This window comes from Bombus flavifrons, chromosome 4, assembly GCF_040668555.2.
Source record: "Bombus flavifrons isolate JBK064 chromosome 4, iyBomFlav1_principal, whole genome shotgun sequence".
Lineage (NCBI taxonomy): Eukaryota > Metazoa > Arthropoda > Insecta > Hymenoptera > Apidae > Bombus > Bombus flavifrons.
The window spans coordinates 11,222,961-11,250,191 of NC_138445.1; the positions used below are offsets into that span (position 1 = coordinate 11,222,961).

Sequence of the window (27,231 nt, forward strand, 5' to 3'; positions counted from 1 at the left end):
GCTGCACCGTTGGGTTTCCGAAATCCAAGGCCACGGTGGAGAAGTGGATCACGATGATACGCAATGAAATCGCAGTCGCGAGAAGGACTGAGAGGGTAGCCGTGCGGAACCATGATCGATCCCTTCATCGATCAAATGAATCGCGCTATTGTTACGATAGACTCGATGAACGTTGTTTGTGCACGTCGAGGAGATCGTTTACTTTGAGGTTAAACGAAGAACCTCGATTTTTTTTTATTGGATTTATCGATTGGAAAGGAAAGAGCTAGTCATTGATTGTATTGGTATACGTGAGCTGTGTTGTTAAAGATTTTCATGCTCAATTAGACCTCATCTGATAGGAATAAGATTGATTATTATTTTAATCTCTATAATAGACTTTTCTCGTGATAGATTGTAAGATAGAAACAAAGAAAGAGTTTTTAGGGCAATTAATAATAAATTGCGTTTTAATAATAATTAAATAATAAAAGTATAATTTGTGGAAGGAATAGTTGAAAGTGTCAAACGAATGAGACTAAGATATGTACATATATAAATTTTTATATTTGAAATATTTGTTAATAATATATCAAAGGAAAGTTCATTATATATAATGTTTATAATTATATATAACGTAAAATTATACATTGGCGAGAAGAAATCTCAGCCATCTTGCGCTTTTTAACAGCATTGTATATCTTTCTTTTTGTATTCTTAAACGACATAAGAAAAACCAAAGCAAAAACATAGAACCAGATAATTTAAGAACATAAAAAGAAAAGTACATAATGCCACTTAAGAAATGCATGATCACCTCATTTCCTTTGTAGCAGAAAGGTACTTTCAGAATCTTTTTACACCGATAAATTCGTAATTCAACATCAATAAACTCTGCCTCCTTGAAATCTTTTTTCTTTCTTTTTTTTTTTTTTATTTGTGAAACTATCATAACTAGTTCGAATAAATCTGCCAACTCATGACGACCGATTCGCGCCACATTCCGTATGAATGAAATAACATTTATTATCGTCTAATTCCAGATCAAAGTACCTCTGAAAGTGAACTTCTCGGCCAGGCCCAAGGACGTTGCCGTCACGATGACGAAGAAGCGGCTGACCTGTGGCATCAAGGGTCAGCCTCCGATCATCGACGGTGATTTTCCACACGAGGTCAAAGTGGAAGAATCCACTTGGGTGATCGAGGATGGAAAATTGCTGTTGATCAACCTGGAGAAGGTAAGTGATGCGAATAAACATGCCAATTTCATTCTTTCCTCGGTCCCCTGGACACGCAACCTTGTCCAAACGAGGATTTCGACGATGCTATCGCGCTAGCGGGAATTCTGTCCGATGGTATCGAATACGCAAAGAATTCGTTTGACTTGACGTGGCCCTGAATGATCAAGCCAGTGTATAAAAAATTTTGGCGAAGGTTAAACCGTGGCCATTTAACAAGCAACTGTTTGCTTGATCTTTAATTGACAGGATTCGGTGGCGTTTGTTGATATTTCGATAATTGGTTAATCATGATAGATATCTCATTGATGATTTTGTGTTTATCGAGTTAATGAAGAGTGAGGTAGGACTTTTTGGATTATTTTCTAGGTTTGTTTGTTTTATATTCGAAATTCAGCTTTCCCTGTTTGCACAAGTTAACTTTCAATTTTTATCAGAAATAAATTTAAGTAAATAACACGGTGTGTTTCCATACTTTTTATTATCGATCTAACTTGAAATGGTTGTTCTTCGAAAATATTCTAACTTTCAACTTTTATACATAAATCCAATACATTCAGAGATTCTTTAAACACTGATTCTGTTTAACGAACAGTTGGTTGATAGCAGGAATCACCTATTCTTTCCGCAGGTGAACAAAATGCAATGGTGGGCGCACGTGGTGACCTGTGACCCAGAGATCAGCACGAAGAAAGTGAATCCTGAACCTAGTAAACTCTCCGATCTCGACGGTGAAACCAGGGGTCTGGTGGAGAAGATGATGTACGACCAGAGACAGAAGGAACTGGGCCTGCCAACGTCCGACGAACAGAAGAAGCAAGATGTGATCAAAAAGTACGAGACAACAATCACAAACTAGCTATAAATCAACTTAACGTTAAAGATCTAAATATTGTAAATTTTTGTTTTTCAGGTTCATGGAACAGCATCCTGAGATGGACTTTTCTAAGTGCAAATTCAACTAAAACGATTCGACCAATTTGTAAATGACCGAATGTTCAAGGTTTTATGAAGCTGATTATGCAGAAGATACGAGAAAAATATAATATAAAAACAAAAGGAAAATATTATCGGTATATGCCGCCGCGAATTCAGTGAAACTCTTTATGATACTTTGTTAATCGTCATGACATAATCTGCACTAATTAGTTTGCGTATCACACATCCCGGGCATGTTACCAAGCTCGAGAGATGGCACCACGATCCAGTCAAAGACTGGATCCGTGGTTATGGTAAAGAATTTTCTAGATTTTTAATAACGCTCGCTTGACAATTCCATTTTCTTTTCTTTCGATTATCTTCGAAGCGTTCGGTTTCGATTAGTACTCTAAGACGAGTACAATATCGGTCTGCACAAATGTATATTGTACGGTTTTTTTCACGTTACATTTCGTATAATTCGAATAAAGAATGTGAGGAAGAAAGAGATCGTCGGCTGTGTTTCGTGTTCGATTCTCCATGAAGATTCACCCTTGTTTTGTATGATAAATCGAACGATTACTGTAGGGATGATAGATGACTACTACGAGAGCTTGAACTATTATTTTATTACTAGGAAAAAAGAGACAGTCGCTCACACTCGCTGTTCCGTTCGCTTACATTCGCTAGCTAAGACTCTCTTATCTTCACGCAGGCACTCGCTACAAACACACACACACACACACACGCTCATGCACATCCTTTTTGACCTAAGCCTACGTGCCTCACAAGGACTACATGTGGCCACTAGCCCATCATTGCCTGCTGATCTTAAGAGTAAATAGAAAACTGTCGGCAGTCGATTCTCATCACTGATAGCTCTGTTCCCTTAAACTATCTACAATGTTACACTTGTCCTAACTTATACAACAATACTACATTACTTTTTATTGTTGTCGTCTATTTGTATAAAACGGACGTTGTTAACGGTATACAAAGTAATGCTGTATCAGTAGAGAGAGAAAGAAAATTAATAATAAATGGCATCCCTTTCGAGTGAACAATGGCGATGAGAATGATTACTCCGTCGCTCGGATCGTCCTCATATTTAATTGCGTTTAAAGCACGCTGGATATTATTTCAAAGGTTATTACGGGTCACAGTTAATAGCACTGAGCACGATAATTAGAGCCAAACACACAGGTGTGTGAAGGTGTGAAGATTTCAATCATAATCATCAGTTTCTTTCATCACTTTACTGATCCAGCGAACGTAGTTAGATAGTCTGGCGTATATTCCGAACTTTCCACGTTTGCCACAACCTTCGCCGAAACTAGTGATACCAAAAATGGTCCACGGACGATTGGGTCTCCTGGGATCCTGACACAGAATCGGACCTCCGCTGTCGCCCGCGCATGAATCCATTTTCCCGCGACGATATCCCGCGCAGAACATGTTATCTGTGATTCTGTAATCTACGTAGACGTTTCGACATGCTTCTGAAGAAACTATGGGTATCTGAAATGGAAAATGAGCAAGAGACAATGATATAAATTTTTGGTTAATTTTTTTAGAGCACTTGTCCATTGGCGAATCAATAAAGATTACTATTTTCACTAATAAGTACAAGTATTCTCAAGTTCCTGGCTTACATAGAAAAACTTTCGTTCGAAATAATAGTAGAAAATTCTAAAATAATAAAATTTCTGTTCAAAGCTATAGAACAATAATTTATTTCAAATAATTGTTCCTTAGTCAGACTGTCTTTAAGATATAACAAAGGTATATTTAAAGGATTATCAAGAAAACCAAACTAGTACTTCCAATACCAAAGGTGATTATATCTTAGAGTTTTACTAAATTGAAAAACTGTGAAACAAGAATTCGACAGTGGAAAGAAATTCAATTTTTCGTTTCTTTAGAAGGGTGAACACTATTAAATTCGATGGTACTTAAATGTAACGTACCCGTGCCTCGTGAAGAACGTCGGTTCCGTAGTCATCGGTGACTCGCGATTTTCCCCAGCCAATAATGGTGCACAGTTGATTGGCGGGTAGAGGCTGGCTAGGCGCTGGGAGACAAGCGATGCCTCTGGACGGTGATGCTGTTAAAGTAACCGGAAGACGCAGCATAGCGACGTCATTGTCCACTGTGTCTGCGTCGTATTCGGGATGTATCGTGACCGAATCCACCTGAAAAATAGGAATAAAAAATTTAATTAACAAAAATGTAAAAGATTACATACGCGAATGTGTATACGCGCCAAATACCCTTAATTCCAGTTCAGTGCCCTCTTTCACAGTCAGATCGTGCTCCCCAATGCGAACATAAAGTCGTTTCCTGATACAATGTGCAGCTGTTAATACCCATCTTGGTGAAACCAAAGTACCTCCACAGAAAGCCTCCTGTAAAATAATTTTATTTTAGCAATTAATTGAACCAATTAAGATACAATTTATAATTAGATTTACATTTATAAGTCAAAATTAAGAAGCAATTTAAAATTTTAAATTGATGAACTCACACGAAATCTGTTTAGCACGGCAACTTGCCAGGGCCAACTTCCTGGAGTCGATGGGCGGCCACCAATGATCCTCGTAAAATAGGAGAGTCGAGATGTCTTTTGAGTGCTCGGAACTCCACATCTCCAAGTATGAGAATTCTTTTCAGGAATAAAACTATCGACTGTGTTGGGATTCAACTCGAACTCGTCTAATACGATATCTGTAATTATGGAAAGCGATGAATATTCCCTCGAAGAATGAAACAGAACATTCGGCTACTATATTCACCATCGCTATCCTCTTCTTGGCTTCCACGAATTTTTCGATGAATCCATCTTTGGCAGAAGCTACCCTCCACGTAACAGTAGGCACTCTCCCTTATCACGTCGCGACCGCAAATTCCAGGTTTCTTGCACCACCTTTTGATCATTAAATGAAAAAGTAGAAGATATGGATATTTATACCTCAACAAGATTTATGGTTCTTTAACTGTTGGATGTTATACTCACCTGTGACGTTGAGTGGTACATAATCTTGTACAGGGTGACCATCTACTCCATTTACCATAATATCCTACGGTTTGGTCTTTGCCTCTCTGCCTCCCTTGCCTAGGTTCTGCTTCCTTTCTAGGCACCTAACGTCACATATTTACAATTAATTTCTCTACCAAATCCTGTCATATGAAATTAGATAATTTATAGAGTCTATGATATATTTTTTTCAATTAAATGTACCATTAAAATTTTACCTGTACAACATGAAATTTATCCTTCTGTCGATGACCTCGTCGCTGATGTTGCTTACATCTCCTCCACCTACTCTTCCTGTTATGCTGACAGGTTCGTTCTTCCTACACAGAATACAATGAATTCCATTATTCTCTACGCCTGAGACCAACTTAAAAATACTAATTGCAATACAGAATATAATTTAAAAGCTCACTCTAAGTATTGTGGTGCTACATTTTTTCTTCACACGACACCTTCGAACACGATTCTGCGTACAGTGTCGATCACACACGCTCCATTCGCTCCAGTTCGTGAAGTACGATAATTTCGTGGATCCTGCACAATCATTTCACATAACAAATTTGTATTCTAACATTTTGCAACACTTTCCTACTAATTAATTACATGTAACTATATTAAATTTCATATCATTTGGTAGTATTTTCATATGATTATAAAAATTTCATACGGAATTGTTTCATTTGAAAAGGAAATATAGAACCTGACAAAGGAAGGGACCACTGGAAAATAAGGATATGTTCAAACACGTTTTTGTAGCCAGTGTATATCTGAAACTGAGCATCGACTTGTATAGACAAGATGCAGACAAATGATAATGCATCAGTGCATATGCAGATGTCCTGCAATTAAAAGAATAAAAGAAACTCTGAGAGACACTCACTGTTCTTTGGTAATTGCACCACAGCAGAATCCTGACCGACCACGCGCTGCCAGCTAGTGCCATTGTTCACGTCGCTCATGAATGTCTCGTTTCCGCTCTAAAATTAGCAGAGAGCAACGTGTAATTAATCATCGACACCTGAAAGGCAGAACGCGATCGTGACTCGTTATAAACGATTGGCCTTCTTCTTAATTAAGAGAATATATCGATATAGCAATTATTTACAGTACGAGGTATCATTTTTATTTTCATTCGATTAGCTGCAAAGTTGATAACGGTACGTAAATAACACATCGAGCGATACGTGCGAGGAAACGCAATCCTCAGTTATGGTACACGTCTGTCACGTAGGCAGATCGTAGCAAATACGGTTTGAGATTAACGGCTATTAACTTAACTGACAGACACGCAGCGCGCGCGTTCGCGCTGAATTCGTCGCGTCGCGTGGATTTTAATTGGACGGATTAAGTTGCATTAAGTTTTACTATGACTCGTTGCGCTGATATCTTAACCTGCGCCTACTGCGTTCTTTAACTTATCTTTGATACAATCGTGTTTTTCTATCGTTAAAGCACATATGCAGGATATTTGTTTTAATTTTATTATAAAGGATAGAATGATATATACGACCAATGTATGCCGCGTATGCTTGAAAGAACGTACCCCACAGACATATTAAACAAGTAAACCCCTGAAAATAAGCCAGATCTACTGATCTTAATGATAACAACGTTGTTTCGATGAAGCCACGGTCTTCGTGCTTTCTTGCCATATTTAGAAAAGTTTAGAAAAATTTCTACTGAGGAATTGCAAAATTTATGGAAGATATAAAAAAGAAATTTATTATTTTAACATCTGTTCTAGTTAATACCAAATTTTCTTGGGATGTAAAGGTACGGATAATACCATATTTTCTATACGTTTTATCAAAAAATTCTACGTGAAATATTTATATTTCGTAATTATAATTGTATATTAAAAACATCATATATAGAAGATTGCAAAGAAGAGTAATAGTCGGAGATATTGATCGTTAGTCGATCACTTTGAGAACTCGCAAATATTGAAGAAAACTAATTGTCATTGATCCGTAATATGTTTTTGTTCCATGAAGTATACGCTTAACGAGAGATGCCATAGGTCAACGAAGAATCATGGAAAACCGTGACGAAGTACGAACACTGAAAGCAATAAAAGCTCGATCGAGATCCTACGTACGCGGATCGTTCTTTTGAACGGCAAAAATCGTGGCAAAAAATGGGGAACAATTACTCGTTCTTAAGCAAAGAGTTAATAGACCAGTTGCTGACGTTGCTGTCGGCCGTCTCGGATATCGTCCAGCATTCCGCAAGGCTGTAACGATCAGCACGCGGCACTAAACTTAATTTGCCGGTTCGTAAATGGCACCGGAACGTAACCACCGGCGCGGCGTCGTTGCTCAATGTCATCATCGCGTCGTGCATCTAAGATCTGGTAATCCTAGTAATTTCGTTGATACATCACTTGTTTTTTACAAGAGAAGCTCGTAAATATAGTTCTGTTAACGATTCTCGATGAATATTTCCAAAATACCTTTCCATTGAGTGTAGATGATGAACATTTGAGGATATCATCGTCAGAAATTTAATAAGTATAATTTTATTAATAATTCTCAATGAATATTTCAAAAATAAGCAAAAATTTACAAATATCCTCATCAGAAATTTAGCAAAGGAAATTTTATTAATAATTTCCGGCGATTACGAATAATCCTATGAACGTAGATGAAAATTGTCTAATATAATTTTATCCATAACCTTCGATGACTGTTTTAGAATTGATGTGTTGCTTACGTAAGCGGATAAAATAGCGAAATTACGATCGAATTTCCTTTCGACTTAAAGAAGGTTGCTGATAAACACTCGATGAATGAAAATGGAACTGGCACACGCAGATCACACCCTTCATCGATCCAGCCCACGTCTCCTATTATCCTAGACAATGGTCGAGACAAACTAGCAACGAAGTTACCTCATCGAGGTCGGCCGTCTTGGGAAATAAAATATTGGATGGGCGATCATGAGCGATATTCTACTGTCTACAGGGTGGTTCATCGAACATAGGTCTGATTATCCCTTTTTCAGTTAGAGACAAAAAGAACATCGGTATAACAAGACAATAGACGAATGATGTCATGGGGCGTATGAAGCGCGAAGGTGATCTTCTTTTTATCAACTAGTTTCTCAGAATCTTTGGCTACCATTACTGGTTACGATATATCTTTGGTGACTTAATTGTTTCAAGTTTTACACACCGACCTAGATTCTTAACATAATTGACAAATTATACAATATTCTTTCACGTCAGAGGTGATATACTCGTTCCTAGAAAATTATGTATACCCAAGTATGTTTGTTGAAGAAATATGTACTTTGAAAGCTTACACACGTATCTTCATATGTTTCTTCATATATCTTCGTATGTTTATTTCTAAAGCTAATTTTATCTGCCAAACTTTATCTTATCTTATCTTCTGTATTTATATTTTATATTAAATATTAAATATCATTTTCTATATTCCATTTTATTTATTTGTCACTGCGCAATTGTTGCACCTCAGTGTTCGAGACACGGTGAATCAATTTTAATTTTGTTCTTCAGAAGCAAACGAAATTGTAATTATAGAAAGTTAGACAACAATGCAATACCTATATCATATTTCGAAATAAATTATTATATGTAGAAGATTAACACGAGAGAAAGCCAGACGAATTCACCGATTTCGACAAACTCGAGTCTCGCTAAGGCGATACGAATCTCTGAATCGTTGAACTTTATGATGTTGTCCCAGCAACAGTTGCATTGGATTCATTTAAATCAGGTACATTAATTTCGTTGTTCCCCTCGAGTTTATGATCCGATTAATTCTGTCCGCGTAGAGAGAACCTCTTAAACGTATGCAACCCGAGAGTTCAGGGTTAACGAAGTTCTCGCATTGCACAATTAATTTCTTCGCGACTGACTACAAAAGGGAAAACTGGTTCTCGCACGCCGCAAGTAGATCACAAATGTATGTTCTTCCTTATTTTCTTTAGTCCAGTTTCTTGTAACTAGATTGCGAGTCTATATACGCATATGGAAAATTTCAATGCTAAAATATGTACAAAATATACGACTGTACAAGATACAGTGTTCTGAACTTCAAAGACCCGAGGAGAACAGTAGAGTTAAATAGAAATTTCTCTATGGAATTTCATGGAATTAAAAGTTAATAAAAATAAATGGAATACATAAAAAAATGAAGGATTGACAAAAGTTTTCTTTAAAAATTCTGCAATACCAAGTTTCATTTCTTGTTAGAGAGTTCCCAAATGAAGAAAATAGGAAAACTATGTATATCCCAAAAAATTGACGATCCAAGCCTCGAACTCAGCTATCTTCCTCGGTTAATAGATTAAACCAATCTCTGTAAGAGTTCTCTTTTTTTATTTACGTTTATTAAAAAAGAAAAAGATGAATTTCTATAAACATCTTACGAACTGCAAAATACTCAAAAATATTCAAAATATGAGAAAGGCCAGATTTGTCGTTTCTTCCGCGACGAGATCGCCAAAGAAAAAGCAGACGATTGGAACAGAAGAGGACGTTTCTCGTCTACACGAGGACGAGCAGAACGTACGAGGAATTTGTACGCGTCGCTGTCTGGACATGGCCAAACTAGGCTGAAGTTCGCGTTGTCCTGCATCTCCTCGGTGGAATCGCAAAAACCGCGTGCCACTCGCGAGTGAGACGATTCAGCAGGATGGACACCCGACGAAAATCGTCGTTGTCGACTATTTTCAGCATGAAATCGAACTTTGAAAAAATATGGAATTTTATCCTGGAAGATTCTACAGTGGTAGTACGAGGCATCATCGGAGAGAAATTCGCTGTTGGTTGCAACGTAGCGAGAATTCCGTGAGTCCGTGCCACAAATGATTCACTGGCATTACGTATGCAACTTTAATACCGTTTCACATTCAAAGCATCCCTGAACGGCACCCTACCAAGATACATTCCACCGCTGTGCTCACCTGCGCTTATTCGTCTGCGCCTTATGCACGTGTAACTGTACTTAAGTACGAACGCTGGCTTATTTTGTAGAAATGGTATCGAAAGTACCTACCAATATCCACGATATACACTAAAGATCCGCAAACCATTCAAGCCTGGAATTCTCGCTAACAACAGCAGAAAATATTCGTCACGGTATACATTAAAAATCCACAAAATGTTCGAGTCTGTAATCCTCGCCATATATTCTAGAAAATATCCAGATTCTTAGCTCGTTATGTGAACAACATAAAACTTCACTCTTCAAGGTTTTAAGCACCGATATTCACAAATTATTCAACTTGAGAACTTTCTCCAGATTCCTCTGTAGTTTTTTTAAACATTCCAGGAAATATCCATTCCATCGACTCATCATAAAAACGATAGAAAGCGTCGTTTTTGGACGTAATGGTCAACATTCAGAAATTATATGTAAGTCTGAAATTCTCCGTAAATTTCTCCTTAAAATTCCTCTTGAAACATTGCAGAAGGTATGCTCTGATTTATCCATTGTAAGGCGTTCATCATGTTCCTGTTCGGTAACAAAGACTTGTTATAAAACAGCCGCGTCACACAAATCATCATTTCTCCCCATTAAGAATCCAAAAGGCACAATTACCCCTAAAGTACATCCATGTTCACGACGAAGCAAAACGAGCAAAAGGAGGTTTAAAAAAATGGATCGTGTATCCATTTCCACCGCGAGGATCGCGACGTGCCGCGGTATCTTGGCTGCGAAGAAGGTGCAGCAAAAAGGGGGTTGCGAAAAAAGGAGGATCGAAGGAAGGGAGAAGAACGATGGAAAGGACCGGCGCGACGTCCATGCCGAAGAAGATGGATAAGGTTCGGAAGCAATGACATTCGTTTCGCGGGCTGACGCCCCAACTATACCTTAGATGGTAGCGCGGTCGGTGTGTCCAATGTCCGAAAATGGCCGGTGATTTCTTCACCGTGGCTACCGTGGATTTAATACTCGCGGTCGGTCGCGGCGATGGAACGCTCGCTATGGCGAGATCCCGGCCTGATTTATGTGCTCGTGCGCGCGATCCGAAGGCCAAGGTCCTCGTCCACCTACTATGGTCAGGATGACGTCTGCTACAGGCAACGTCGCGTAAATCGTGCCGCTTGTATTCGCTTCATGAGAATTCCGCGAACACACGCCTGATTTTCATTGGGTTAAACTGTGTCCGCTTTAATTGTAGGCGGTGAGCTGGTTTACGGAGCGACGATTTAAGTTGGTGTAATATGGGGAGTACACGGCGTGGCAAGGATACGCGATGACTGGATATAGAGCGACTAGTGGTATTTTGAAAATGTGGAATTTTGATTTTCTCGTATTCTAAGTTACTAGTATTTAGGATTTTCATTTTTCGCAATTTACACGTTCAGTTGCGTACGTTTTACACATTACGCGCTAGTTCTACGTGTGTAAAATGGCAATAGTATAATTAGTTCGTTTTTAAAGTTAGATTAGTAATTGAATTTGTGGACCATAATTGTTACGCGAGTTGTGTCTTGACCGTAACGAACAGCCTTACATCTTCCCTAAATAGAGAGTATGTCTTCTAAATAGATAGAAAATAGAATATTGAACGGTATATCGGAATCTGGTTCTACTTAGTCAATTAACTTTAGACAAACCATCGTTCAAAGACCATTAAACTATTTCTCAGGCAATAATTTTGTCTCTTGCAAATGAGGCAGAGAAGAAGATCTTACAACAAGCCAGCCCCTTGAATCTGTTTGGGTTGGGTCCGATCTGACGTTTCAGTCACGGTACGCTTGTAGACCGCGTAAATGTCATTCGAGGCTTTTCAAACGAACCGTAACTGCAACGTGACTGGATCGCCGCTGTTCTGTGCGTTACGCGACATTTGTTTAGTGCACTTGAGCAATTTGTATTCCTATTTATATGCCTTGCTGTTCACCGAGAACAAGATCGTATATAGAAAGTTTATTCCTTTTGAAACAAAACTAGCAATCGATAGAAACGAACTCGATCGATTTCAATTGGAGTGGTTTGGAAAGAAATTGAAGGATCGTCCTGGTTCCTTGCCATCGCGTAAGTCGTTTTATGCTTGTCTTGTCTGTAACGATTCAACAGAATGGCTCTCATAATGCTACACTCGTCTCTTCCGCGAAGACTCAGCGCATTTTGCGAAAGAATGCGTTCGAATACCGTTCGCGGATTAACGATCGGTCTGTCCACTGCCGGCAGATTCTACTTCCCGAATGCAGCTTGCGTGCAGCCTTGTCCATCAACATTTTTCAAATATCTTTTCTCTTCTGATTTTAGTGATTTCTTTGGTGCAAAAAATAACGCGAAGTGTGATATCTTCCATTTGTACAATTATTTAAATATATTGAAGAATCTCGTGTTTTAAACTTTCTTCCAGTTACCGAGCTTTTCGATAATTGAGCAGTAATATCTTGTTTAAACAATGAATCCGATGATGTGGTATAATGAGCGTCGTTCTATTTGATGATACTATATAAGAAACAAAGTGAAATTTCATTTTGAAGATCGTAGAAGAATTTCGTTTTGAAGACCTGTGTAGTCTTAAATTTATACAGCCACAGGATTTTAAGTCTGAATAAATTTTAGCGAAAAACCTAAAGAAAATTGGCGTTCAAGTTTATGGGACAAGAATGGAACAGCTCTAAGTATATTTCGCGAGGCGATAGTCGTTGAAGGGAAAACTGCGGAGCGTAGTTTTAGATATTTCACACGTTTTACCGTTGTTCAACGGCAATTTCTTAACCGAATTATTATAAAGTTGTGAAGTTTATTATCTAGTAATATGAAACGCAAACCTGAGGAAGACAATTTCAAACTGCACCCACTGAGACAGTCCTAGAGTTTCACTAGCCTTAAGTGGCCAGCCATTTAAATTTGCATCTCTTTAGTTGTACAAAAGTCGAACCGTGCCTCTGACTATACCCACGTGGCTGTTTGCTGTGAGCAAACCGCGAAAGCGAAAGTGCAAGAGAATCGACCTATTCACAGAGGGTCCTGTAAAAGACTTTCCAAATCGCTGCATAATCAAATTCTTTACCCTTTTTTATCTCCATACTCTTTCCTCGAACAAGTAGCATATCTACATCTTTACATCTAAAGCTTTGGAATAAATTAAATGAACATTTTTAGATTCTACTAGAATTTTACGAAGCATTCAACGTTATTAAAAATTAAATACCGAGCAAAAATATAAATAACTAAAAATCAAAGTATTTCTAACAGATAGGGACAACACCCCATTAAAACTCGATAACGAAACAACAACTGAATATAATCATTTGCGATTCCTTGTTTTATAACTAGACTGCAGATTTGTATAGAAATTTATAATTTTATAAACACATGTACAAAAATTAAATTTAAGCAGAAATTTATTATAGCAATTAGATATTGCAAGGAGAACGCTATTTTGAATATTTTGCGTATTACGTATAGTCTATAGAATTTTGCACTTTTAAATTTCGAACAAACGCATAAAAATCCGCGGTTACCCATACCCTAACAAATCTTCAGTTGTACGAGTTTAAATCTCATCTGAAAAGAATAGGAATAAAACGGAAGAAACACAGAGACCACACAGATCACTTAACAGAACCAGTCCTCCTCCTCGGTGGTTACTTTTAAAGGACGATTTAAGCTTTGTCCAGCGGCATGCGTCTCTTCCAAGGCGATTTGCACTGAAAAACGATAACCCTGAGCTATTGCTTGGGCGTTGCTTGTTTCTCGTAGTCCCGACACGGAACGTTTAAACGTGTCACGTGTCGGAAGAACGTCGCTGAACTCGACTCCCACGGAATTTATTGCCAGTGCAACGGTAGCGCTGCTGCCTTGTTTATCGCGTCTCTTGTATCTTCCATATGCATCGCTCTTTTTCCTGTTTCTCTCTTCTTCCCTCGCGTAATATCTTAATGCCATGATGAGATCATCGCGTGATTTACTCTCTCGCTTGTGCAATGAGGAGCAGCACGCCGCTGTCCGCCCACTTCTGCTGAATCTAACGAAACGATACCTTCTCGTCTGGTATGACTGTGGTCAAGACTTGCAAAATTCGACAATTCGCGAGTAAAGTTCAATTGCGGGAAAATCAATTTCGGAAAATTCAATTGAGAAATAGTGAAGGTTGCTTGGAAATATACGCAAAATATTATATATATATATATATGAGAGAAAAGAGATTTGTATATATATATATATATATATATATATGCAAATCTTATATATTTTATTATATATATTATTATTATTGTATTATATATGTATGTATATAATACTATGATATTATATATACGTTAATACAATGTAATAGTACCGTGTATGCAATTGGTTTTCTTAGAAAGTTTTTCTTCCTCAAACTCTTGACTTCTGATTCATAATTCCGACGTCGATTAACTTTTGCAGTAATTAATCCATACATAGATTCTTTACAACCACTCATTCCTGCACACGTATATTATCTCTTGCTCTATTTCTCAGCCTGCTTCAGTGTAATGAATTTATCGGACAAGTCACATAAAGGTTTCTTTCAAATCTCCCTAATATTCTAAATCAAGTATAACGGCTACAAATTTTCCAATGAAACGTTTCTCTACCTAGCTTTAAATTTTACTTCCATAGTATCAAACTTTTGTAGTAAAAAGTACAATACTACTGAATGAGGGGAAATCTAATATTCTCAGATTTAGTTAATTAGTACACGCAGATGCTATAATCAATACAATAATGTGGAAATACCTTTTGCAGCCACTGTATACCATGTAAAATTGGGCGATGGAGCTGAAACCTTTGAAAGGAATGTTTGCTTGCGTTTTTGGGGAGCGAGGTTCGACGAGAGATTACTTGGTCTCGTCGAAGGGAAACGAAGTAAAAATAGTCGTTCCGGACAGCTTTAGTCTCGTGCATTTGTTTTCTCGACGCCGTCTGTTACTCAAAGCTCGATTACATTGGATAACGCGAACAGACGACTTTCTCTGAAAATGGATCTCCAGAGGACGCAGCTTTCCTTGAACTTTACAGTTGCAACTTTCTTTGAAGTTTGTGGAACAGAAATTAGAAACAGAATTCCTTCGTTGTATCCTTTCGTGGACAAACGTTTATTAAAATATCTTCATAATTTTTCCCAAAATTTAGTTTCCTATAAACGAGTACATACTATTGTGACATAATTGTCATTTTTCATTTGACACCACAATATTAATAATCTGTCGTGATACGAGTCTGTTTTCCATAAAACCGCTCAATTATCGTTCCACGCATAGCTAACACACGTCGTTAAATTCTCATAACGTGAAACAGGAAAATTTCCCTCCGTGATTGTCAAGAATCACTCAAAACTGAATCTCTCGACTGCATACACATCGTATATTCCACTCTCAAAGAAGATCATGACACGAAAGGAGCAAAAAAACAAGCTCGAATCAAGCGTTCGCGACAAGTGCACGTCCGTCGAGTGTCATCCACCGTCCAATCAGAGCCATCATGGAATCACGTTCCATGGCAAATGAGATGATAATTGATTCGTCGAGCGCGACGCGTGTTCTTCCTCCGCTGGTTTCGCTCAATTTCGCGGCAGTTTCGTTCGGAAACGCGGTGTTCTCCAGCGACTTTACACAAGTAAAGGTCGCTATTTCTGGCTGGCTATTAACGAGCCTTAATTCGCGGGATTAGTTCGAGTCGTGCGGCTCGAACCGTGAAACCATAAAGCCTAGCTGTTACGACGGAGCCGGTCCGTGGATGCGGCAGTCACCTGCCCCGGTTTTTCAACGACGACCGTTAAACGTTCCTCTTCTTCTTGCATGCGCTTAACGTCCGGTGGCTGACTTTTACAGTCACGGTTATTTCCGGATCGTTGCCACGACGCGCTGTACTCGTCGTTTTCAAGCGTCGTTCTTTATTAGGACATGTTCATCATCGAGCCGCGAATTGTATAAGGTCGGTTGATAAAGAGAGTCGAAGGGGTTGATTGAAACGTTTTCTTCGATCAACACTAGAATTAGGGGTAGTTTGAGTTTAAAAGAATGTCTTGTCTGATTAGACTGCGCATGATATTAGTATAGATCGAATGTCTATAAGCATAAGCGGAAATGATAGGAAAAGGAAGACAAGAGTAAGAAGAATTCAAATTCTAGTGAGAAGATCGTGAGGCAATCTTTATTTTTAGATTAATATTGCATGACAGCCGAACTTAAAATAATCGCGAAATAGTTAGTATCTGTTATCACTTGACGTCCTATTGCCGGTTGAACCCTGACCTCGGCATAATTTCCGATTTTTATGCTCATATATAATATACAATCAGCCACCGCATGTAAAATAATAAATAAACAGGAAACATGTGAAAGAAAAATAGCACGTTTATCCATAATACATATATATATCACTCGTTCGGATGCACAAGACTTTAAAAGAAATCGCTGTAAATTACATTGTCTTTTAACAAACACAAGACCCAAATTCGTCTGTTGTAAATTCATCTAAAAAATTTAATAAAACGAAGCGTCCACTAAAAAGAGTAAACAGAATAAAAAGAATTTTCTTGACACCTCATCGCGATGCGCCATGTGTTTGCCAACAAATCGTTCCATATCTCATAAAACAGTGGCACTCGTGTAACATTTATGGTCACAGAGTCATTCGAGATCCATTCCATGGAGTCCTGGTAGACTTCTGTATGTTCTTCGTTCATTCAGCGGTCGTCTGTCCACTTCACATCCGTAAATTTCAATGGTAGCCCGCGTTCTCGTTAAATCCCGCTCTTTGCTCGCATTTTCCACGCTCGTCTGTCCCTTGAATTTACAGTGCGTCGCGTCCCGTGGAAATGCTCGGTAAAAGTGGCGGCCTGTTACGACTGGCCGTATTCCAGCTACGACTTCGCCGATTCGATCGCCGCTTCCTCGTACGACGCAGGAATTTACGACGTGATTGTTGAGAGTCGATTAATGGCACGTCGAAATGGTCGATGGTCAATTTGAGATTAATCCGCCATTACATTCAATTAGATTTGTATTAGGTCTCGAATGTTCCAAGTAAACTTCTATCTTGCAATTTTTCTTCCTCCGACACTTTAGTAGAAGATAATTTACGTATCTCCGTTACCATCTAAGAGCCTGCACACTACGATTACGCCTTTCGATTCCAGTCTATGTAATTTGATGAACGAATTTTCTGAGAATTTTTACGCTGACCACGAAGATCATCAAATGATCAACGAGTGAGCAGATCTAAACATTTCTTTATTTTACTAGCAAAATACATAATTAATGTATAATTTTCTGAAAATCAAATTAACTCCGATGGTCGAGTAATTTTCAATTTGTCTTCCGTGGATATATATAAATAGAAACTCGATATAAATCCTTAGAAGAAAATTTCCTAGGGTGAGTAATAGTCATAAATATAAAATATAGATTGAATTCGCTCCCGTTCTAAATTAGATTAACACATATAACATTCACATATATAGAAAGATAAGAAGCAAAAGTTTAATTGGCTGTCAGTCGGCTCAGTATTTAGAAAGCAGTCCCCGAAAATCTCGGCCAAGTATGTACTTACTTAAGTTATACTGAAATTCTCGCCAGTAATCGCCATTTCTACCAATCCGTTCGAACTCTAAACGAAACGCGGCCATAGTTTTTAATCAGGAACCCGTAAAACGAGTGATAGTAGGAGTAGATAAAAGGGAGCAACATTAGCGGCTAATGAGATCGATAATTCAACGGTGATCGTGGATTCGAGAAAAGACGGTCTCGTGACTCGGCCCACGAGCATAAACCGCTCCGTTTGGTAAACACGGTCCATGCTGATCGTTTCACGGGAATCGTTAAATCGGTCGTGCAGAAAACGAGTTGTATTTAATACACAATATTAATGAGGGCAGTTCTTTGTGCGCGGGCAAGTTATACCGGAATAACTCGTTCCGATAGGTTCCCACTTCTCGCTGGACGATTGCTAAAGCTCGGGTAAAGGTACAATGTCACGCGTGCTGCACGCCAATTAATATCGTCTGTCGCTGTTCTTTCTCGATAAATCGCCGGATCTTAACACGTCTCTGTAATTACATTTTTCTAGCTTTCAGTGTTCTCGGATACTTTCAACGAGAAGAATGTCCGTTAAAGATCAACTTCTTCGCTTGCTTTACGCGCGAGTCATTTAGAAGATAAACTAATTGGTTGCATCTTCTGGAAATCTCAGAATTTTTGTATTAGAATGTAACTTCAAACGATCAATTTCGGTGAAATGGATCAGTCAGGCTTCTGTGTGACTTGAACGTTAGACGATATCTCATTACCTCTTTTTAATATGGTGTTCAATAAAATAGATACTTTGATGAGATGATTTCCAGCTATACCTAGTTTACCTCCGGAGCATAAAATAAAATTCATTTTTAAATCAAAACAATCGCCGAAAAAATACTTGGAAGAATACTGGAAGAAATTCCTGGTCACAGAACGAAGCTTCAACAGTATTATGCAAATGCACTATAAAATTGCAAATTCACCAAGAGATGACATGAAACATTAGCTCTAATTGTAAAACGGACATATTTATCGACACTTCGCAAAGTTTACACATAAAGAGGGAAGCATTTTTGTCCCCTGTATATGTGCCAAATAAAAGCAATTTCCCTATAGTTTAAATTATTTTAACGTCAGCAAATGGATCTTAACTTTTCTAAATACCTCTGGAAGCCGATAAATCCACCTTTCCATGTCGTACTCGAGCGGTACACTTGGAATCGTTAACAGACCGACAGCGACGTCGAGGAATCCGTTTCTCGCGGAATGCTAATCACCAGGCGGGCGATCTCCGCCGTTTCACCAGACAATGGAACGGCGATCGTACGGAATACGAAAAGAAACGAGTCAAAGGAAAGCATCGATTGTAAGAGGGTGAGAAGAAAGATCGGCTAGGATTCACCAGCCTCAAACGGGATCGTAGTCGTGGAAGAACCGAAGAAAGACTATATGTATCTCTGCTCGTTTGCTCGTCCTCACGATCGTCCTCGCTCCGTCTACTCTCTTTCGCTTTTTCTTTCTTCCCCGTTGCGACAACTTTTTACGAGACGCGAGGCTAACATACTTCCTGCACCGGGACGGACTGAAATTCCACGCGATAGTCGTCACGATATGTAGTAAGAAGCTAATCGAGCTGGCTCTGCTGATCCCGCGGGAGGAGAAGCCTCCGCGGGGTGTCCAGGGAACGTCTTCTCCGAATCCACTTGAGAGACGATGAAAATCACGCGATACGTTTCATACATCCCCATGGGAAGTGAAAATTCGAACAATAATGATCTGCAAGAATTTTAGACGCCTAACTATAAGCTACTCCAGTGGAATAGTGATAATTTCTTTATCTTCGAAGTTAATCTTCATGGTTAAGACAAAATTTTAAAAGATATACAGAAATTGTAGGGAAACCTAGCAAATTAAAATGTATGTCGAGAATACGAATAGGAATATTGGTATAAAATGTGGATTTCTGTTCGCATAATAGAAATTCAGTACTTCTCTTCGCTGTTTAATGATGTTTCATGAAATGAATTGAGCAAAATTTTCCAACTAAAATTTCGTTCTAATAAACGGAGAAAGAAGGATGATTGATAAATTACAAAAAAATACGGCCGAGAATATATTTCTTTTCACAAGACATCTATTGTAGTTTCCACGGATAAAAGGCGCAAAATACAGAACTTTCTGGTAATTTGTTATTACAGGAATTATCATTTAGCTACGATCATTAGTATCGTCAGCTGTTAAAGATACGTTTACAATGATCCTCTGAGATATCTTATGGGACTACACAAAGGGAGCTCCTGCGGTTAACAATACCGTGAGAATACGAAGCAAAAAAAGGGTCGTACCGATTATTAATCTTCGAAAGGTGACGGATCTTCAGCATGTACCTTACGACCTATTCGCATGGCTACATTGTCCGCTTGTGACCCTGTGTTCTTCGTTGGATAGCGGTAAATTATTCCAACGATCTCGACACATTAATAGAATCACAAGGAAAGAAAGAGAGAGTGGAGGAGAGAGCAGATTTCGCGACAGGAAGTTTCACCGCGGGGTGTCCAGCGCCCCCGAGGTCAGTCACCATTTTTATGCGGCTCCAGAGTCACGGGTGATTGGCACGTCGTCATTTCTTCATCGTAGCCAAACTCACCGCAAACCGATTATTAATTGCATTATTAAATGCGTAACTGTTTGGAAGAGAAACGCGAAGAAGAAGATAGGCGACGGAAGGTGACCTTCCTTTCACTCAATCGGTGCGAAAACGTCGTCGTGAAACTTGTCACTGTTTCGTGATTTTATTCTGTCGCGGTATACCGTTATTAATGGCAGATTTTGAATCTCCTAATTTAGATATTTAGAAGTTTGAACCTTCTTGCATAGAGAAACGCTTAAAAAAATGCCGACCAAGCAGCAATTTTTCTTTGCAGTTAACAAACTTTTAATTCTAGAAGAAGGTTAACGAAAGACCTATCGCGTTGCAGAGAAAATTCCAAATCATTATACTTAAAGATTAAACTTCAATTTTTCATAAAAATACTTGTTCTAAAAGAACTCATCCCTTCGATCGTTGCACCATAGGAGGAGGAGGTAAGAAAAAGCAATGGTCCAACATCTGTTCGCTATCTGCGGCTTGTCCAAGGATCAACCCATAAATTGGCGTGTTAGTTCAGATAAGGAGTCCAAGGGGAAACTCAAACAAACGCTTATCCTTTATCTGATACTCGTTCCTCGTCTCTTCGCCTAGCCATGATGCTGTTCGTACAAGATTACCGACAACCGAGCACTGGTATCGATGTTACCGCTCGCTGAATCGTCCGGCTGTGAATCTGGCGCGTTTGACAAGCCGAAGGAGCAATTCCATGGATTTACGATTCGACGGAGACGGGATGGTGTTTGGTGCACGAAAACATCGTAATCGAGAACGAGGGGGCGAAAGGATGCACTAAATATAAACCGGGGACTGTGTACTTCGCGGGGAGACATTATCGAGATCATCGGTGGCGAGCCAACAAAAAACTTCCGTTAAGTGTTCCGCTCGAGCACGAAGCTTGCTCTTTGATGTTGTTCAGACTGTGGGTGGTAACTCGAGAACTATTGCTGTTTGTTTTCATCTAAATTAGATTTTAATATACCTTCTGCGACATTTTTATTTCATGGCGATGAATCAGGGTTCGTAGTTCTTTAATCTGTTACTCGCTTCTCATTCTCTTAAACGCGGCTACGAAAAGTATTTTCTACTCGTATATTCTCTTATTTTTACAGAGAAGCATCTTTTTATCACGTTCTATATTTCATTTTTGCAGCGAGTATCAAATTTTTGCAGTCATATATAATGACCACTAAATTACACGATATTTAATGTACTTGGTCTTATTTAATTAGCGTGTAAATGCGTGGTATAGTAGTTACAATTGTATAGAAATATTTTTTATGGTTGCTGTATATACCAGATTATAAGAAGCATCAGTGGAGTGGCAGGAAAAGGTTCTTAGCTTTCAAGTGTCCCACTTGAGAATTTAATATTCCTGGTATCATGAGTTATTATTACGAGAGTTACTATCACGAATTTTTACCTAAGTTACATTTTATCAACTCTCTAAAGCACTTTCATTTCACGACGAAGGATATTATAATTTTATGGTTCATATATTTTTAATAGACACTGATTCTCCAGAATCTCTGAAAATTTTGGAAACAAGTAATATAAGGATCGAAATTATCTGGATTAATGATAGATCATAAAAGTATTGATAACGCGTTTAATCGCGGAAATAACCGTTTGTAGAAGGTATAATAGGTTCGTGAAGGTTTTAAGCACCTTCGGATATCTCGAAGCGATAATTTGATTGAATATTCCATCGGATCCTTTATTTTAGCGTTCGAAGGGGAATGCAGGCGCGGAAACGACAAGCCTTGAAACGCAGGATCAACAGGAGAATTCGAAGACGGCTACGAAATGAAATTATAGTAATTACCAGGGTATCTTAAGCGAAAGCATCGTTTCCTCCGCCTAGGCTCCGGACGATTGCGTCGCTATTACCGGGTTTAGACTGACACAATGCCTCACCGTAGGCCCCCGAGGCTTCACGCGAGCCTGAAACTACCTACTAAACGCCATTCTACCAATTTCTTTGCCGGCACAATAAATCGGCACAGATCGTTCGGCACTCGCGGAAGAACACCGTTTCTCTTCGATGTAGGTAACTGATTGTTGCTTCCATGAAAACGACTTCTAAATGCCCGGTGCCTTCTGTTCGCGTCCCCATCCAGGAATTCTATTTGCGGCACGTTGTACACGGTGAACGTGCCATCGACTTTCGTCTTGAAATAGGAGGATAAAATATCTCGCGATTAATGGAATGGCGAAAAATTCCAGGTATATTTATTTTGTATCTTCGATCGTCTGCAAATGAGACAGTTAGTTTGATACTATACCATATGGTTTTGAATGGATCATCTTAAAGAAACTCAAACATGCCAAGGGTTAATCTCTTGTTCTGTAAATGAGGATTGAAGGTACTCGATTTACTTTCACTTCATAGAATATCAAATTAACGATGATCTATGGTCTATAAATTACCACGATCCGATTAATAACGATGATCCTGATGATCACGATAAATACGAATGAACTATTGTGATTTCCAAATGATATAGTATGTCCATGGTACAACCCGATGACCTTTCGCGAGCTTCAAATGATCTTAATGTCCAATGAAACGAATTTGATGGCTCGTCTTTAAACTTTAAATGATCTTGAATTTCAATGACACGACTTCTATGACTTCTCGTGACCTTAAGCGTCAATGACATGACCTTCACGATCCTTCTGTAACATTCACGTGATCTTAATCATCAATAAAATAACCTCAGTAACCCTGCATATTTTTCAAATGGTTTTAAATGCATTTGCTGTATCTAGTATGATGTGCGAAATTTCTTAGGAAATCTTTACAATACGAGTTGAACGTTTTCTTGCAGAGGTTTCCTTCTCATTTGTAATTATAATCACCGCATCTACGTCCATTAGACATCCACTTATCGCAGACTCAGTTCTGATGACGCGACGAATTGAATTATATATCATGTGCGCAAAAAAGCAACTTCTCTGCGATACGGTGCTTGGATACATATTTTTACTTTTTCATCATACAAACATTTTATTCACGACTTCGTCGAATTCGAACTATCTATGTACTCGAACTGTCGTCACACTGCTCGATTGTTCTGATCCGCGTTAAAACATTTACGAGGCAATTGCATTTGTACGACTAAGTACAGATAATCGTCGGACTTAAATTTTAATCAAATGCGTAATACCCTGTATGGTACGATCGATCCTTTCATTCGCGAAGTTATCGACAATATTAACGCCGCTTTGAACGAGAAACGGGTTTGAATACTGAAAAGAATTGTCGATCTCGATGCATCAAACCGAGGCTTGATTTCGGTTAACGATGTCTTGAAACGCTGTCGACTTTCGTGTAAAAGGCATGTTACTCGCAAATACGCGGTTATCTCGGTTTTAATTAAGCAGATTAGTATGCGTCCCACTCTGATTATCTTGTTCTCGAGATTTGCGAGATGTTTTTTGTAATATTCGCTCGCTTTTTTCTCTATTTATACGTCGAGAATATTATGAATATTTTCCGCCAAGCGGTTGCTCAATTGCGCGTGCACCGCATAGAAACAATCTTTTGGATCGGATTTCCACGCAGAAAGTGAAACTAACGAAACGAGGGCCTGGCAAACGCCGCTGCTAATCGGAAGCTTTGCTCGCCACAATTGCTTTTTTTCCTAGCAATCGTGGTTTAGTGCTCTACACACGCCACGTGCCCGTTCAATGGCTTGAAGATACGCGAGTATTTAGAAAGTACCTTGCCGTAGATACTACGGATACATAAGTACCGATTGTTCTTGCTCAATTGAACATTTTTTGGATGCCTGTCATACGGTCAAACTATATCGAATCTATTTAGTTCTCGATACTTCGATGTAAGTCTAAATCTGATTGCAAATAAGAACTAGAGCGTGTCAGTTCACTAAGTGATTAGTCGTAAACTGCACTGAACTCAATATCAATCAAATACTCCGAATTCTTTCTCGCGTTATCCCTCTTTACCCTGTCACCACAGAGAGCCTGCTAATCCTAAAGAATATTTACTGAGATTGTGTACTCCAAAATTAATAATAATATACGTAAAACGTTAAAAAATACAAACTTATTACCACCATATCCTGTATACGATTTATAATGAGAATAATCTTATCTCAAAAGGAATCTGACTACCTCAGTAATTAAAACCCTTCACCGCACTTAAACTAAGTATGAACCAAATACTCTGAATTCTTCTTCAAACTGCCTCTCATCAATTTACCCTGTCATTCTAACAGTATAAACGACTTCAACGCTCCATCACACTTAGTAAAACAAAATTTTCCCATCTCATTAGTAACAATGAAGGCACTCATGCGAAACAGCCAATCAACGTCGACAGAAAGTTTCTAAATACTCACCGAGACGTCGTCGAGGCAGACAGCGAAGCGTATCGTGGCGAGAAATAGCAGGAGGAACAGGAGGGACGCATTCGCCCCCAACAGTCGAGCGATCATGCCCTGTGAATCGAGGCCTGCCAGTGGGGGCAGCGAGCGCAGACAGTTCGACGACGTCGAGGACGTGCTCGACGACGAAGCGGGCCGGTGCTCCTGTCGCGGATACATCGCTTCATGATCGCGACGTGCCCGCGTGCTCGTCCCTTCGACGACGCAACTTTCGTTCTCTCGTTTCCTCTCCGTTTGTACGGTACGTGTCTTCCTTCCTCTCTGTTTGTCTGCGTTTCCCTTCGAACTTCCACCACCGTCTTCCTTTCCTCCTTTCTCTCCTCCTTGCTGGAGAGGAGATTTACGCGCGCGCGCGCGCGTGATTCTACGTGCGCGAACTCGCGAGTCCGCGCGCGGCTCTATAAATACGGCCGCGACTCCACGCGAAGAATTTCAAACGAACTCGCCGTAAAACACCATGAGTGGAAGAACCTGGGCCTCAAGGAGGAGCTAAAAGCCTTTTCCCTCGGCGACGCCGCTTCTGGATGGCCCCGTGGTACGGGGCAGCTTCAAAGCGACCACTCGACGCTCGTTAGAAGTCTTCTGCTCTCGTTCGTACGCTCCTGAAACCATCGATCAGAGAGGAGCTTGTTATTAGCGTTTTTCCGGATACTCTCACCCGAGGTAGTTCGCGTTCGCTTGTTAATCTCGAGTAATACGCTGCAACGAGCTGATGGAAGGTTGAAGCTCGTTGTTGCTTAGAGACTGATGATCGTGCGAGGATGAAATTGGTATGGATTTTACGATGGAATTCGATATTTTCTCGAAAGAAGAAGTTGTTAGAGCGTAGATTCTATGCTGTCGGGTTTAAGAGGTCCAATTAAAGTGGAGGAAGTAGCTTCTTCTTATGGCTCGTTGGGTAATTGCCGATGTTCACTCGCGTATTGCGAGCAATCAGTTTCTGCTGCTCTGCTAATTGTGCCAATGAACGACAAGCTCGTAAATTATTGGTAACAATTAGCCGATAAAACATCAATTCTCTATAAATCCTTTTCCTGTATCTTTTGCTCCTACTTGTGTGAACTTACAAGGAACGAAGTACGCGAATATTCGCGAAGTCACGAACGACTCGATTATTCATTCGGAATTACCTGTTCAGCGGATGTGAATGGAAAATTAATCGACTCTGCTCGTGAACTTTAACGGTAGAAACAATCAGCGAGTCATTGGATCGATGGTCTCGAGCGGAAGTAGTCGAGTGTGTAGGGTTACAGTAGGAAGATCTCGCGAGGAAGATATATACGTGTGGGATACAGGTGGTGAGGCACGTTCCCTAGCGAAAAGACACGAGAACATTAGGAACCTCCACGCAAACCAGCGTTGTATACATGTTACGATTGTTTATGTAACGCGAAAGTTGATACGATTCATGGGTAGCATATCTCTCCTGTTTCATCGGAAATCGAAGAATCGAGGTGTCTTGGTCACGAGAATCATTCGTTCATACTGTTATCGAATTTTATTACCCAACAGATTAAACGTAATCAAAGCGAAAAACAAAAAATCAGGAGTATGATAAAATTTTATAGTAGAAAAGAATACATTATATATACCTTATCTGTTGTAGCCATACTTCGAGGAATCACGAGTTCGACCATCATTCAACGTTTTACTAAACCGAGAATAAAAGTTTATCGATTTTGCACCGATACTGTTCGTTACCATTAAGATTGGTTTATTAAACGATAAGAAAAAACACCAAATAAATCGTTTTGTACTTTCTCGAGGAGGATTGCACCGCTTCGACGATCCTTCCTTTGACCAACCAACGCAACGTCTGCGAGTTCTCAGCGGGATTAGAGTCGACGCACGGCCATGGAACGGTACGTTCTCCAGCCGGTAAAATTGTTCAAGTTGAAGTACAGCAAGCCAGCGGCGTGCCAACGGCCGATATTTTTAGTCCTCCTTGCCTCCACCATCTGTCTTCGGGTTTTGGTTTCCTGGTCGTTTTAGACGCATCGTCGAGACTGCGCGGTTCTTTCCTGCTTTTCCGTGGCAACGGTGCAGACTGATCGGTGACTATCGCCGTAGACACTCGACGCTTCTCGACTGAACACCTTAACTCCTTTGGGCAAGGGTGGCTAGCTCTTCGACTGGTCGACAATCTTTCGAAAGAATCGTTCCACTGTTCTGTCTTCCAACATCGATTACTTTTTCCGAGAGACACTTCTTATCGCGCACTTAAGAGCTTCTGCTAATTGAGTTTCTTTGTTCGTACGGTGAAACGTCTTGTCAGGTGTTATTAACGAGTAGGAAGTACAAAGTCGATCGTGAACGAGGCTTGCGTTTGGCGTGCTGGAGCTTCTCGAGCACACGCACGTGGCTCCAAGCCGACTGACGAGATACACGCGCGAGGAAGTATCAACAGAGGCTGAGAGGAGTGGCTACCAAGCGAAGCGGAAGTGGAGGGTGATTCTGCGGGAGCTGCTGTGGTGGGGTGCACTCTGATAGGGGGTATTCTTGGTGGATTCTCCGTAAAGAAG

The 27,231-nt window shown here is 39.6% G+C and overlaps 2 protein-coding genes across 3 annotated transcripts in view; one reads left to right on the top strand and one right to left on the bottom strand.

Annotated features, from left to right (window-relative positions):
- The window catches only part of nudC (nuclear distribution C, dynein complex regulator), a 102,776-nt gene extending 100,131 nt beyond the window's left edge, over positions 1-2,645 (top strand). Inside the window, exons 5-7 of the mRNA XM_069111998.1 lie at positions 1,023-1,217; positions 1,849-2,051; positions 2,131-2,645. Of these exons, the coding sequence (XP_068968099.1) occupies positions 1,023-1,217; positions 1,849-2,051; positions 2,131-2,182 (450 nt within the window). The 3' untranslated portion in view covers positions 2,183-2,645. The remainder of the gene's footprint in view (positions 1-1,022; positions 1,218-1,848; positions 2,052-2,130) is intronic.
- A 99-nt stretch (positions 2,646-2,744) lies between these two features.
- On the bottom strand, positions 2,745-27,102 carry LOC138179327 (chymotrypsinogen B). Of its 2 annotated transcripts, XM_069111993.1 has the most exons (11): positions 26,302-27,102; positions 24,665-25,311; positions 6,050-6,146; positions 5,582-5,703; positions 5,388-5,489; positions 5,149-5,273; positions 4,928-5,058; positions 4,660-4,859; positions 4,406-4,540; positions 4,103-4,327; positions 2,745-3,653 (listed from the first exon to the last, which is right to left on the bottom strand). In XM_069111993.1, exons 2-11 carry the CDS (start codon positions 24,866-24,868, stop codon positions 3,360-3,362), a joined length of 1,635 nt encoding a protein of 544 aa, XP_068968094.1. In that variant the 5' UTR covers positions 24,869-25,311; positions 26,302-27,102; the 3' UTR covers positions 2,745-3,359. The 2 variants fall into 2 exon arrangements, with proteins under 2 accessions (XP_068968094.1, XP_068968095.1); XM_069111994.1 differs by lacking the exon at positions 26,302-27,102 and having other exon boundaries at positions 6,050-6,187; positions 24,665-24,801.
- Positions 27,103-27,231: the final 129 nt, after the last annotated feature.

Excerpts from the sequence above, each read along its gene's own strand:
- LOC138179327 (XM_069111993.1), bottom strand. The coding sequence starts at position 24,868 with ATGTATCCGCGACAGGAGCACCGGCCCGCTTCGTCGTCGAGCACGTCC. Across the intron at positions 6,147-24,664 it reads TCTGCCTCGACGACGTCTCG|AGCGGAAACGAGACATTCAT; the intron begins GTGAGTATTTAG and ends TGCTAATTTTAG. Across the intron at positions 4,860-4,927 it reads CCAAGAAGAGGATAGCGATG|ATATCGTATTAGACGAGTTC; the intron begins GTGAATATAGTA and ends CCATAATTACAG.